The sequence below is a fragment of the Pavona decussata genome, unplaced genomic scaffold (genome assembly GCF_977016875.1).
Source record: "Pavona decussata unplaced genomic scaffold, jaPavDecu1.1 SCAFFOLD_37, whole genome shotgun sequence".
In the NCBI taxonomy this organism is placed as follows: domain Eukaryota; kingdom Metazoa; phylum Cnidaria; class Anthozoa; order Scleractinia; family Agariciidae; genus Pavona; species Pavona decussata.
Window position 1 is genome coordinate 1,020,627 of NW_028145459.1, and position 13,944 is coordinate 1,034,570.

The window sequence follows — 13,944 nt, forward strand, 5'->3', positions numbered from 1 at the left end:
AACGTAGGACAAATGCCAAGACAACCTATCAGTCACAGATAATTATCAGATTACATGTGCTGAAAGACGGAAACCTTTCTGGCACGTTCGTTATGTTCCTTAGAGGCTGAAACGAAATACAAACGATATTGTAAAAGCTCTTTCGTCTTTGTAATCAAAAAGCACCGTTACAATGTTTCGAATCTGTGACGTTATTCTTTGCGTTCTACTACTGCAAAGCGCGCTAGCCGAGGAGGAATCTTCAGGTAAGTTATTTATTATCATTTTCAATCACGAAATGCTATTTTCATGACGCATTATATATTCCCTGTTATTTTATTAAACTGGTTTGCCGGCTGCTAGCTGAAGCACCAGTATGCAAGCAATCTACATTGAAACTATTGAAGAAACCCCTTGAAATGATTTCAAAGAGGTTTTGTAATCATTAAGCTAAAGCAAGTTCGGCCATTTGTTAGAACATAAATAAAAGTATTGAAAAGAAATAGACGTGCTTAGACCTAACTGTCTGGAAAGGAGCAGCTACGAATTCCGGGTTTATGAGGAACACATTCACTTACCGGTGTGGCGTAGGGGGCAAGATAACCTTCCTTGTACACCCGGGGTGAAGTAAAACATTCTCCCCGAGGGAGGGTCACTTGATATCCAAACATCCTTTGCAGGGATGGAAAAGTGTATTTGTTCATTTGAGTAGGGTCGACAGGGTTCTATTGTAACAGGAAGTTAAAGTGGAAACTTACGTGTCACACAACAGACAGCCGGACAAGAAAGAAAAGCAACAAAACTTTAAATTGGTCTCATACTGAGAACAATTCGGAATTTACATGTAAATATCATTGCACTGAAAAATGGATTGAATTCACAAAACTTACTCATTTCATGCAAGACATTTTATTGCACATACGTACTTTTTTTATAATTACTTTTTGCAATTAATATACTTTAAATTTAAACTACTCTATAAGCTATATACTTATTTTATCGCGCATTTGATTACATCTGTATAGATACTTGCGCGCTATAAATTTTTAAATTATTATTTTTATAAGACGACGGGAAAGTATGTTTTCATTGTACTGGTGTTGTAAGTCCTCATCAAATTAAATAATCTATGATTTTTCTCAAACCTAAGTTTTCGGTGACATGATTTGCGATCCTGTGTTACTTTTAACTAAATCAATTTTAAACACAACACCAACCATATGACCATTTATTGATGTTCTGTTCATCTGAACTATCAAAGGGCAGTTTCGGTTGCTTCTTTGAACTGGAAGTAGTACATCAACAAGAGTTTCACTTCTCGTCTGAAACAAATTTTCCAAACCCATTGATGCGATAGTTGTGTCTGCCAATTACCTTTATACATTGACATTTTAAAAATATACGGATTAATGTGGGTCTGCTGTTCTTGATTTCTTCTCTCTTTTCTAATTTCTGTTTTGTGTAGTTAAGAGATGCCCTACCCCAGAAGTTCCTGAAAATGCCAGAGCTGTAGGTAGCAACCACACAGTTGGATCCAGAGTCAAGTTCTTGTGTAACGAAGGCTTCTTTCGCCAGGGAAGGCCAGTTAAAATCAAATGTCAATCAAATGGACAGTGGACTAAACCCGGTGTTTCTTGTGTGGGTAAGTAATAAATTAAACAACAAAGAAACGGGAATACATTTAGTCTGAAATGTCAGCTGTCTATAACTATATAACCCACATAAGGCGCGCGGGTTAGGGGGAGGAGACGGCCGATATTTCAGACTAGAATAAATTCATTATACTTACAAACGAAACCTTTACTTTTCTTACTTTAGCATTCTCATGCTGTTCTACCCCGTGTTATTCAAATATCTAGGTCTATTTTGTAACATGAGATGAGATGTATATAGAGATTTGGGAGCATTTTTAATAAAGGGCATCACCAGCAAGGCCAGATGTTACCAATGAACGACTAAAAGATAGAAGTTATAAGTATTCAATTTTTCATCAATATAGAGCTAAATTTAGAACATAATTCAGTCCATAAGTTAATCTATCACGCGACCTACTACATGTACTTACTGAAACACAGAGAGTCTTCAATTGTTTTGACCGCCGTTTTCGCTAAATAGCTAAATAGTTGAAAAGCTTCTCGGTGGTAAAGTGTATCATTCAACTCGTTACCATACACTGCAAATTTACTGTTCCATAGGAAGAAACAAGTTGTTACGCTTTAAAGATTTGTTAACTATTAAGCCAAGTTTGTACTTACTTATCACGAGGATTTTGTTTATTTTTACACTTCCTCGCCTTCGTAAAATACACATACGTTATCAAGAAGATTATTGAAGGAATTGCCCATACGTAGCCAGACCGACCTATCATTGGTCAGTTCATTACCAGGTTCAATTCAGTATAGAGCACTAAGCTTGCAGTGTTCGCTTGACTGACTTTTTTCTGCCTGTTATCTTTTTCTTTTCCTCTTTTTTTTTCTCAGCTCGTAGTTGTGGGGATCCAGGTACTCCAGTCAATGGAGAGCGCATTGGCTTGTTGTTTCAGTTTAACAACACGGTTGCCTTCGAATGCTTCGAAGGATACGTTCTGGTGGGACCAGAAAAAAGAACCTGCCTGGCTAACCAAACCTGGAGTGAAACACAACCGATTTGCAAACGTACGTTGGTTTATTAATCACTTCGCGTTCATTTGTTTGGTGTTCTCAACCATTATCAGATATTTCAAGATGTGCTGAACATAACTAATAATTAATCTATAATAATTAGTGAATAATTAATCTTTTGAAAAGCAGTTTTTGTTACGTTTTCTTTATTTGTTGCCTTGTTTGAGAATCCTTTCGAAACGTTTTCTATTATCCTCGAATTTCGAGGATAAGGGGTAAAATTGAGGAACTAAGTTACGGTGTTTTCATGAACTGCTACTGTCAGTTTTTTCCTCCCCAAAGATCGACGTTTTCTCCTCTTCAATAAAAATGTTTCAAATCTGCAGAAAAGAGCTGGCTAGACTAATCGTCGATAGAGGTTTCTACATTATTGGTCGTCGTGTACCTGAGTACATGGAACAGCCAAAACACCTAGGGCCATATTCACGAAGCCGTCCTTATATTTAGGTTGAGATATTTCTTAAGTATTGTTTCTTAATAAGAAGTCAAGAAACAATACAATACAATGTACATCGACATCTTAAAGGGGCAGTGTCACCTACTTTTAGTGTCACTTTGGATAGCGAAAAAGCATATTTTCATTGATTGGAACATTAAAAAAATGGTTCAATTTTGTTAAAATAATCCTACTAGGCACAGAAACTAGTACCAATCTTTTTTGTCTACAAGTGGCTGGGATGGAAATGAATTGCAACTTGAAAAAAATTGCAATTTTTTCATGTTCCTCTTGTGAATTTTTAGAGAAACTGCTAAAAATTGATTGTAGTTTATTCTTCCGCGGAGAAATCAATTCATATTTTTCTCCCGGTGCGTAAAGAGTGATTTTTAAGTTAAAGAAAAGGTTCTTTGTCAGTTATTTGAGCTCTTTTGGCCAACATACAGCAAAATCTCCGTGGCAGTGCTCCTTTAACTTAAGAGGGCCCCTGACTGTTTAGCGAATTCTTTTGCCAATCTTGCCACTCACATTAGCACCCTAGTTAAGACTGAATTAGTCGTTCCTGGTGCAGATGATGAGGTTTGTTGTTGTTATCATTTTAGCTATCACTTGTAAGGATCCGCCAGAAGTGGTTGGAGCAGTTATACAAGGTGGTGGTTTTGAGTTCAAGGCACACGTGCATTACAAATGTCGTGAGGGTTATCATATTCAAGGATCAACAACTCTAACTTGTGGAGCGAATGGAAATTGGATTGGCAAACCTCCAATTTGCAAAGGTAAGTTTAAGGGGGTTTGTTAGCTCAGTTGACCAGTCTGCAGTAGTGAAATGGTTCAGTAGACAAAATGAAGTGCAACCCGATGTAACGAACGTGTCGGATTCTACACAATTATACCGCAGAAAATTTATTTGCGTGTAGAGTCAGTTAAAATGGTCTCTTGTAATTCCCTGCCCTACTTTATTAAATGCTCCAAATACTGTACAACGCGATGGCTACTCCACTGGACAACCCTTGGGATTAATTTAAAAAAACAACAACAACAACTACAGGAAACAAACAATTTTTCATTAACTGGTTAAAATATATTTTTTATGGCTTTTGATTTAGACGCTCGATCAACAGGTTTCAAATGATTTGAAAAAGCTATCGAAAATTATCGCATTCTTAAGACACCCTGTTCAGGTTCTGCTTTTTTAAACCACAGAAAACGAAAGTGGAGAGAACCACTGCCACGTTATAGTTCGAGTTCACATACTATGGCTGCCATTGACAGGCTATTGTGGCTTATGCATCAGGGATTTCTTCAAAAACGCTAAGTGAAAGGTGCTCTGTTCAATCCCTGCTTGAAACCGATTTACAGGACTATTTTTACGTAATACGTTCCTTGAGCATGCAAGGATGCTTTGTGCCTCTGTGCCATCAACCTTTCCTGTGACGCAAAAGCTTCTCTTAAGGATGTTGGTTCGTACCATTTCAAAAGTTAATTCATTTTGGTGATATAGCTACTTCTGAGTCATCAACAAATTAATTTTAATAAACATCAGTTGCCCTCGGACGGACATGAAGACACACTGTTTTCCTGACTACAACGCCAGCACTTACTCAATTATCTCGTACGTTATATAGCCATATTCTGCAAAGATCCTGGAACACCTCAGAACGGCTCAAGGAATGGAAGTGAGGATTTCAGTTACAAATCAAAGATGTCTTTTCAGTGCAATAAAGGATTCATCCTGTTTGGGTCTCATGAGCGAAGCTGCGATGAAGATGGAAAGTGGACTGGGGTTCAACCGTACTGCATTGGTAAACTTTTAAACATTTAATTTCTCTCTTTAAATGATATTTACTTTCTTATTGTTCGTGTCGGTGCCACGCCCATTAAAATGTCAACCCTACGTGACACTTACTGTATTTTCAAAGAAAAAAATGACCTTAAGCATCTCTTTTATATACGTTGAAATACTTACATAATAAAGTCTCACATATGGCTTGCCCCATAACATATCTGCAAGTGCCCTTTGCTATTGCCTAGGATAGACTGTTGATGTTACACGATATCATCAATTTTTGCTGTTGTCCGAACACGTTCATCACATCGGGGTTGCATTTAGCTTAAATATGATCAGATACATGTCCGTGTTTTTCCTCTTCGTCCTCTTTGTATTATACGCTCTAAACAAAATCAGTAAATAGTTTTCACTGTATATGTGTGATGGAGACAACAAGGTGTTTTTAAAGGAATGGGTTTCATCATTTTGGAACAAGAATCCCTGTGTTAGGTGTCCTCGAAACTCAATATGTTACATTTCTCTAGCCACCGTAGGCTACTTGCAGTAGTCTCCTTCTCTCTTAGATTCGTCGAGGGTTAATGAATCCATCGAGCGCGAGCTACAATAGGTGTATGAACGATCCCAATCGTCCTCGTCCTTGGCAATTTTTCGCTGCGTGCTGTTGTTAATCAAAGTCTTCCAGGTGATCAGTGAGCAAGTCTTGAGAGTCTAAAATTGGAAGTCATTTCATCATGCACTACAATTTATGACTTGCTTTGTTGTGTCAACAGAATGTGCTGGGGTAAACACTCCCGTTTTTATCAGAAAAGGCGTCCAATTCAGCCATGGATTTGTCAAGCAGAAAAATGGAAACGTGGTGACAGTTTTGACTGAACCCGCTGACGAAGAAGAAGATGTTGTAATTCTTGGACCAGGGACACAACATTACATAATAGTCGAAGACAAAGTACCCGCTGCAAAAGATATATTCATGGAAACTCGAGTCATTGCAAAACATGTAAAGAATGGAAAGTATACCTTTGCCAAAGTTCTTGGGATCGTTGATGGCCAATATACGGTAACCTTTGAGGATGAACGAGGAACTATAGCAATGCTCAGGATCGATTCTATTCGGCTGTTGGATCCACCAAGGTTCTGCGGTGAGTGATTCACAACAGCACTTAGGAAACGAGAAAATAGCTTGTTGAAGGAAAGTGCTACTTTAACGGTGAAAAACTTGATGGGACCGTACATTTTTACTGTCCAGTCATCTAATTTTTTTTTTTTTACTGGCGAAACTGGTAACAAGTTATGGCTGGAAGTTACCTGCAGCCTGGCCTTAGGGTTGCAACTTCATTCAGTGGTCGGAGGGGATGTTCAAAGACCCCACCAATAATCAATTTTCCTTCAATCCTTCATACGTTTTGTTTTAAATCATTTCAGCCACATGTCCAGACCCAGGGAGGCCAGCCAGAGGCTTTAGAGAGGATAGCCTTGAGGAATTCATATCTGGTACTGAAGTGGAGTACGGTTGTGAGATTAACACCGAATTGATAGGATCAAGTAAACAAAAGTGTCTACCCGATGGGATTTGGACTGGGGAGCAACCTACTTGCCAGAGTAAGATTTAATGATAATTAAAATGAATAGTTCGCCCCGGAGCATGGAAATTTCTCTACGTGACCTGACTTTGTTCTGTTCTAGTGGTCGCTATTGTTCCCAGGAACGGGCAAAATTTCCTCACCTATACAATGAAATTTGTTTTTCATCTTAAAGCCACGTTCCTAGTTCTAACTCGCGTTTAATTAATTTACATAGCTTGACAAAGTCCTATTGTATTGCCTGTGTGTGCGCATAAACTGTGAAGCCTCTCGAAAAGATACAGCGGGCGAATCGATTTTGTTGCAAGTACTGTGGAAAACGCAACTCAGATTCATTAAATTTCTAGGATTCTTATATTCATATTTTATATGACTGTGATTTGTTATGTTGAGCAACTTTTAATTTGATGAAAGTTGCCTGTGAACAGGCAACCAAGTGGAGTATACGGCGAAAAGAAAATTCGGCGAGCCGGGTGAGCGAAGCGCAGTATTTGCCCTACACCCCACCTGGGAGCCTGTTCACAGGCTAGATGACAGCAATAAACACTTCTAATTATAATATTTTGGCATGCTCATTTTTGCGGCAGCCACTTCATGTTGGGATCTGGATGTCGTTCCTCCCAAAAACGGCCAAAGAACTGGGAATAATTTTGGTATCGGCAGCAGTGTGACATTCTCTTGTAACCAAGGACATGAACTGATTGGTGATTCATCATCGACCTGTCAGGCAGATGGACAGTGGTCTGCAAATGTGCCTATCTGTAAAGGTATTCCAAACTGAAGAGTTATCATTGTGTTTATGTATAGTTCGTTGGTTACTTTATCGAATTATTCATTGGTGGTTGATTGTGGTTGATTGGTTGGTTGGTTGGTTTTCTTCGATTGCCTGGGTTTTGCCAATTTAAAAATTTCCACCTAAGTGTTTGAAGCAGACTAGCATCTCAGTTGAAAGTTGAACATAATATAAAATTTAAACGATGGCAAATGGCTAGATGACATAATCAATCATTGTGTAAGTAAATAGAATTATTTGTGTGTTATTCTGATTGTGCTATAAGTAAGCAGCACTTCAGACACTCCAATTGCTTTAAATTGTGTGCTTATTATTCCAGATAATTCCTTTCCTAATGCAGAACCATACATTTTAACTATAAATTTCACAGATCTCTGCGAGAAAAAACAATGTGAATCTTGGGAGAAGTGCGTTTACGACAACAGCATCAATAACACCAAGTGTGTGTGCCGTGAAGACCTCGACTGCCCTGGTGATTTCCAACCAATCTGTGGCTCGAATGCAAAGAAATACAACAACGATTGTATCATGAAGGCAACGGCTTGCAGAGAAGGAAGGTCAATCGAAAAGGTTGCAAATGGCTCGTGTTCTCCAGGTGTTTATAACTTTCCAACGACCTTTCCGAAGTCCCCTTTTAATTAGTTAGGCAGGGTTTTCAAGAGGCAGCAAGTTTGCTATTCAGATGGGCCCTGCATTACAAAATTTGAAATGATCAATTTAAAAATCAAACTATTTACAATACAAAAATTAAAAAAAGTATATGACAGTTGCAAAATTAAAATATAAAATATGAATTCCTCATAAAAAGCTACTGTACTTAGTATAGCAGCTAAGAATAATCTAATTTAAGTATTACTACAGTCGAACCTCCCGTAAGCGGCCACCCAAAATGCCAAGATTTAGTGGTCGCTGACGAGAGTCGAACCACGGAGAGTCTCTTCTGGGAACAGGTATGTCTTTTCGACTTATTCGAAGATAATTTATTGGATACATTTTCCCAGTTACAATACGTCCCAGTAACTAATAGTTCCTCGTAAACTCTCAGTAGCGTAGTACATCAGAGCGCACATGGAGATCAGACCAAAGCATGTGTCAAGTGGTCGATTACAAGAGGTTAAAACAATGCAAAAATGGTAATGCTGCCACCTCATAAAGTGATCGCGGTCGCTTATGAGAGGTGGTCGTTTACGAGAGATCTCAACTATGGGAATTTGACTGGGGAAAATTTGGCGTTTTGGATAGGTGGTCGCTTATGGGGGTTGGTAGCACATGGAGATTCGACTGTATTAACCTGAAAGAAAGGAATACCGTTTGATGGGAGTGTACTGGCCTCCGCCGCTAGTGCCACCAAATACCAAGAATTCCTAGCGGCTGTAAAAGGGGCGACAGTAATTCACACAGTTAATTGTGCTCAGTATTCTCTGGAACCCATTTATACACTAGTTATATCGGAGACAAGCATCTTGTTCAAGGCCGCCATCCCGCCAGTGCCAAATAAATAGTGAACCAAATATTCCGGATCATTGCAACGCGATAACTCTTCTCTGCGTCGCGTGCAATCAAGTACAATGAGAGAATCCAGAAATGAGTAGTAAACCCTGAATCTATCCATCTGTATATCTATCTCTGTCCGTGAGGTGGGCGATCTTTTTTGGAATACTCTACGTACAGCAATTTAATCTCATTATAAAACAGGTTTTGAAAAATGATGGGCAAATACTGGTTGAAGAATTAGTCATTTTATCTCTTAGGGATTGAGCAAATTCTAGCTTCGGTATATTGAGACTAATATGCCGAGTGACTCATTAGGTCCTATAGGATGAGTAGAAGATTATTGGCCGTTTGTTAGTGTCATTAGCGAGTTCTCACCACTTAAAACTTTTGGTGCAAAGTATTTTTATGGCGAGACCCTAGCAAATCTTGCAATGTCTTCTTTTACTGATAAATTAAAATTTATATTAAAAATTGTCTTCTTATAATATTTATTTGCATCCGTGCACAGGACCTATCTGTCAGATCAAACCTACAAGTCTTTGTAGAGCATACTTCAGGAACTTCTATTTCAACTTGAAAACTAAAAAATGCGAGGAAATCATTGCCGGCGGATGTCACCCGAGTGGATGGAATGGCTTCACTACTATGGAAGAATGCAACAGCACATGTTTAGGTAACCTCACACCAAAACGTTGCATGAACTATATTTTTTTTAGCTTTTTGTTTTATTTGTACAAAAGTGAACAATAACCAACTGGCAACATGTAGGCCAATCAAGGGTTCACGGGGGCTCTATATTTAACGAGTATAAATAAAAATAGGAGTATGAATAAGTGACTAATATTGATAACAATCATTTGGTTATCCTTTGATTATATCAGTGGATGTCTGTGTCCAGCCTGTTGAACCAGGACCATGTGACAAGAGCGTGTCTCGATGGGCGTTCAATGCAAAAGCTGGACGATGCAAACGATTTGACTACGGAGGCTGCTTTGGAAACGAGAACAACTTTGAAACCAAAGGAAAGTGCAATCAAAGGTGCCCACCTACAGGTAATATATTAATATGTTTACATAATTGTAATCACCATGCGAAGACGAAAGTTTTTTGCAAATTTAAAAATAAATATTTGTGGAAGGATTTAGAGCAGTAGTAGTGGTAGTAGCTTTATTAACGGTATCACTTCATTAAAAATGCTCTTCCAGCGAGCGGTTTACATAACAAATTACAAAACTATGATGCTAAAAAGACACAACTTATATACCACCACCTTACATTTCAAAAATTAAGGTGGCTCTGAATCCCACCCAACATTTTTTGGTTAAAATTTGCAAAACGTTGCGTCGATATGCTGCTTACAATTTAATAGTGAAAACTGGAGGTCACCGAGCAGATGTTTGAGTTGTAATCACTAAAAGCTAAATTAAGGGCTGGTTTTAACATGTTATATTGGTGCTATGGTAACTTGTTACCAATTGTTTGTCTCTTTGATTCCATTATTATCAGTATCGACTTATATAGAGTAGTAGAAATAAAAATCAAATTATAACCTGAAAGGGAACTGTTGTGAGCCACCTTAACAACTAATCCCTTTTGTTGTAGTTCCAGCGAGAGAAAAAGTTCCCTGCCCGGAATGTTCACACACAAAGCTTCGCGAAGCTTGTAAGGAAAGTGCTTTTGGTAAGTTTATGTGCCAAACATGTCATTTGCGGTCATTAATAAAATCTGTTTAAGCAAGAGAAGACAGGTTTCACAATTATGCGTACTCGACTCCTGTGTCCTTCAAGCCAGGTTAATCCCCAGTTTAACGATCATATATTAACCCAACTCAACCTGGTTTGAGGAGTGGGGTAGGCTGACTTTGAGCATACATATTAACTTTCTATTATAAATATTAAAGCAAACACCTCCTAACAATTATCTAACAACAATGCCACACTGACATGTCATTTGAACGATTAAAATCGTTCAAATTGACATGTCGACAATTCCATGACAGCCGCCAAAGATTTTGACAGCCAAGTTTCATTCGAAATTTGGATTTTCTTACTCTTGTTATTTTCTTACTCTTGTTTTACATTTGTGTACCATTTTAGCTTTTCTTTTTTGGTCTGGATTATTATTGGGTCATTTGAATGGTTTTTTGAGGTTTAGGAGAAATCGAAAGATACAAGATGGTGGATCCAAGATGGCGGTCATGAAGAATCATTGGGCTGGTTTAGCAACAGAACGGGAACGTCATTTGAGGACGCGAGAGCTCGCGGAATAGTCTGGACACGAGTCTATTTCGACTATATATGGGCATTCTTGATGCGCGCGCCGTTGTCAACTGACGTTCCCGTTCTGTTGCTAAATCAGCCTAATGACATAAACAGGACGTAATTGACACGTCATATGACATCATGGTCCCATTTTGTTGACGTACTTTTTAGTGCAGTCTCCCAGTTTCATTGTCATGGCTTCAGTGTAGTTAAGCCCACGATCAGGAAAAGGGTTAATGCGTTTCACTGGCTTGCCACCGATGTCGCAACCCTCAATTTAAACGATTTACCATCCTTGGCCTTGCATCCAACGTTTTGATTAGTAACAAATGCGTTCTCTTTAGCCACCTTGTCCAACGCAACGCCTCCTTTAGTAAAGCGGTAGCCGGGTATTCGACCATAGATGAATTTCAGTGATGTAACAGAATGATGAATTTCAGTATCACACCGATCGAATTGTCAAAAAACCAATAGACTGTAAAAAGAACTGTGTGATTGTTAAGCAGCGTAGTCATCATTCCCATCCACAATCTTTGGCAGACGACATATGACCGGCGTTTAGCCGGGGCTTTACATGAGCTGCGGGTGTACTACAAAGGGAGGAAAATGAAGCGAAAAAGATCTTGACTTGCTAATCTGTAACTCACTATAATTTATTTCAAGTTCCAAATACAGTTGTAGCAAAGTAACAGATTTCATTGAGTTGCAGCCGAAATGAAACATAATTTTCAAGTTGAATGATACAATGCTCTGACCTTTTTTTTAGTATTCGTGGGCAAAGTCGAAAGCAAATTACCAGAAGACTCGACGAAGAAGCACGTGCGCTATTTGGTTGCAGTCAGCCAGGTGCTAAGGAATACCAATGGCTCTCTCTCTGTGGGGACCAAGCTAGTTATCAGGGTCCCTTATGACAAGACACCAACCTGTCCCTGCCCTTCATTACCCAAAGTAACCTTCATTCTCATGGGCAATGGCGTGATTGAAACAACAGAGGGAAATCCACATTTGAATGTTGTTATCACACAACCAGCATTTGTTCAAAGGTGGAACAAAGATTTCCCCTCCAAGCTGCTAACCAAATGTGCTCAGTATTTTGATTTTGAAGAAGCAAATTGAAACTTATTATTCTTGTTAAAAAAAGAAGCTTTATTTCGGGGCTGGATTTAAAGTATAAGTAGTTTAGTGACGTCATTGTCGTGGCAACTAGTTTGGTAAATTAAGTTAAGTTTTCAATTTTGTTTGCTTTATTTCCTATATTGTATTTTGTTTTAATGAGGTTTTTGTAGGGGGTAAAAAATGTATTGACTATTGATAAACAGTCGGTTTTTACTAACCCTGTAAATGTAATGATGGCAAGTATTTACGTGTGAAATAAAACTGCAGTTGTAAAAATCACTTGTTTATTTTTATTGACCAACTTGTGCATTACACTTAAAAATATTGTGCTTTGATAACCATCTATATATATATATATAAAAAAAAAAAACCTTTTCTGATACTGAGGCATACTCGTTTTCGTTTTGCATAAAGCGATTGGAGTTGCCCAAGTTCCCCATTTGGTGTTGAGACGTGACCGTTAACGGTCGCGCCTCAAGGACCAAACGAGTATGCTTCAGTATCTGTTCTGAAGGTTTTCTAAAAACAAATTGGAGCCTCATGAACATATCATGCTCGTTTCCTCCTTTAAATTTAACACCATCCGATTTTAGATAGTAGTAAACATGCAAGTCAGACTGTGGTTTCTTGTATTGCTGAAGGATTGATTGAATGAACGAACGAACGAATAAAAACTGACCTTATTTCACTTTGATTCAAGAGAGCAAATATTATGCTAAGAAAATTAACAACAAATAAATAATAAATTGTGTATGTATGAGTCAAGGGCAGTTGATCAAGAACGCTGTTTCTGATTTATCGATAATACTGCACAAAATGTGGTCAAATGCCGAGTGACACTGAGGAAGCTGAGCACTGCGAGTGCAAAACAGAACCAACGCAACTTCAAATTCTACAGCTAGGAGTGGCACTCAAGGAAAACGAAAGAAGGGTGGGGGGGGGGGGGAGGAGGGGCGTGTTTACTCGACGGGTGGCGCTTTTTTTCTAGACTTTATTTATTATTATTTAAGCGACCGTAAAGATACACAGTATTGCTAAAGCATACAACTTTTAATCTCGTTAATAACATTTTTAGAGATTGAAAATTAATTAACGATTTTTTTCGGTAATCAAGGAATGAAACAATGAATGATCCGGCAGTTGGAACACTAAATAGTACCTTAGGCTCGACAGAGTGAATCTATTTTATTATAAAATTCACAACGTGAAATGGAAAGAAGATGAGAATGAATGGTCTAGTCTGCATTTAGGACAAAGTCTCTAATCTCGGTTACGGAGTTCATCATTGATTATGCTGTCAGCTAAACGGGGTTAATCAAACAATGCAAAATTATAGAATAACTATTTCAAGAAGCCTGCTTAACTTCGACTTCGGGCCTAGAATTAATTGACAAGGAAACTGAATTTCCTTCCCGCCAGTTGGGCGGCGAAGCCGTGAGAATGAGTGAGGCCGCGAGGGGATTGGGGAAAAGGTATTTTCTCGCGGTTTACGCCTCTCGTCGCGGCTCGTTGTTCTCTCCCTGCACCTTCCTTCCTCACAGTCAACCTGACGGTGCCTTTATTGCGTAGCCACCCCTCTATGACCCAGCAGTAAAAAAAAAAAAAAAAAATTAAAAAAAGACAATGAGAATGGCTCCCGTAGCCGGACAGGGCGAAGGAAATGTATGGCGAAGGAAAAGCCCAGGGCCCAGTTGTTCAAAGCTGGATTAAGCTAATCCTGGATTAACTTTGATTCAAGTTTAGTTACAAACCAATAAAGACTCTTCAAAAAGATTTTTGTCCCTCAGTTTTGACTTAGACCTTTATTTACCATTAGCTTAAAATTAGCTTTTAAAG

At 38.6% G+C, this 13,944-nt stretch overlaps 1 protein-coding gene across 4 annotated transcripts; it reads left to right on the top strand.

Annotated features, from left to right (window-relative positions):
* The first annotated feature begins 59 nt into the window (after positions 1-59).
* LOC146483906 (CUB and sushi domain-containing protein 3-like) lies at positions 60-12,387 on the top strand. Of its 4 annotated transcripts, XM_085105227.1 has the most exons (13): positions 65-245; positions 1,445-1,621; positions 2,460-2,633; positions 3,678-3,851; positions 4,701-4,877; positions 5,635-6,003; positions 6,287-6,463; positions 7,032-7,211; positions 7,608-7,832; positions 9,240-9,404; positions 9,613-9,783; positions 10,334-10,411; positions 11,759-12,387. In XM_085105227.1, exons 1-13 carry the CDS (start codon positions 173-175, stop codon positions 12,106-12,108), a joined length of 2,490 nt encoding a protein of 829 aa, XP_084961353.1. In that variant the 5' UTR covers positions 65-172; the 3' UTR covers positions 12,109-12,387. The 4 variants fall into 4 exon arrangements, with proteins under 4 accessions (XP_084961355.1, XP_084961356.1, XP_084961353.1 ...); XM_085105229.1 differs by lacking the exon at positions 7,032-7,211 and having other exon boundaries at positions 60-245; XM_085105228.1 differs by lacking the exon at positions 4,701-4,877.
* The last annotated feature ends 1,557 nt before the right edge of the window (positions 12,388-13,944 follow it).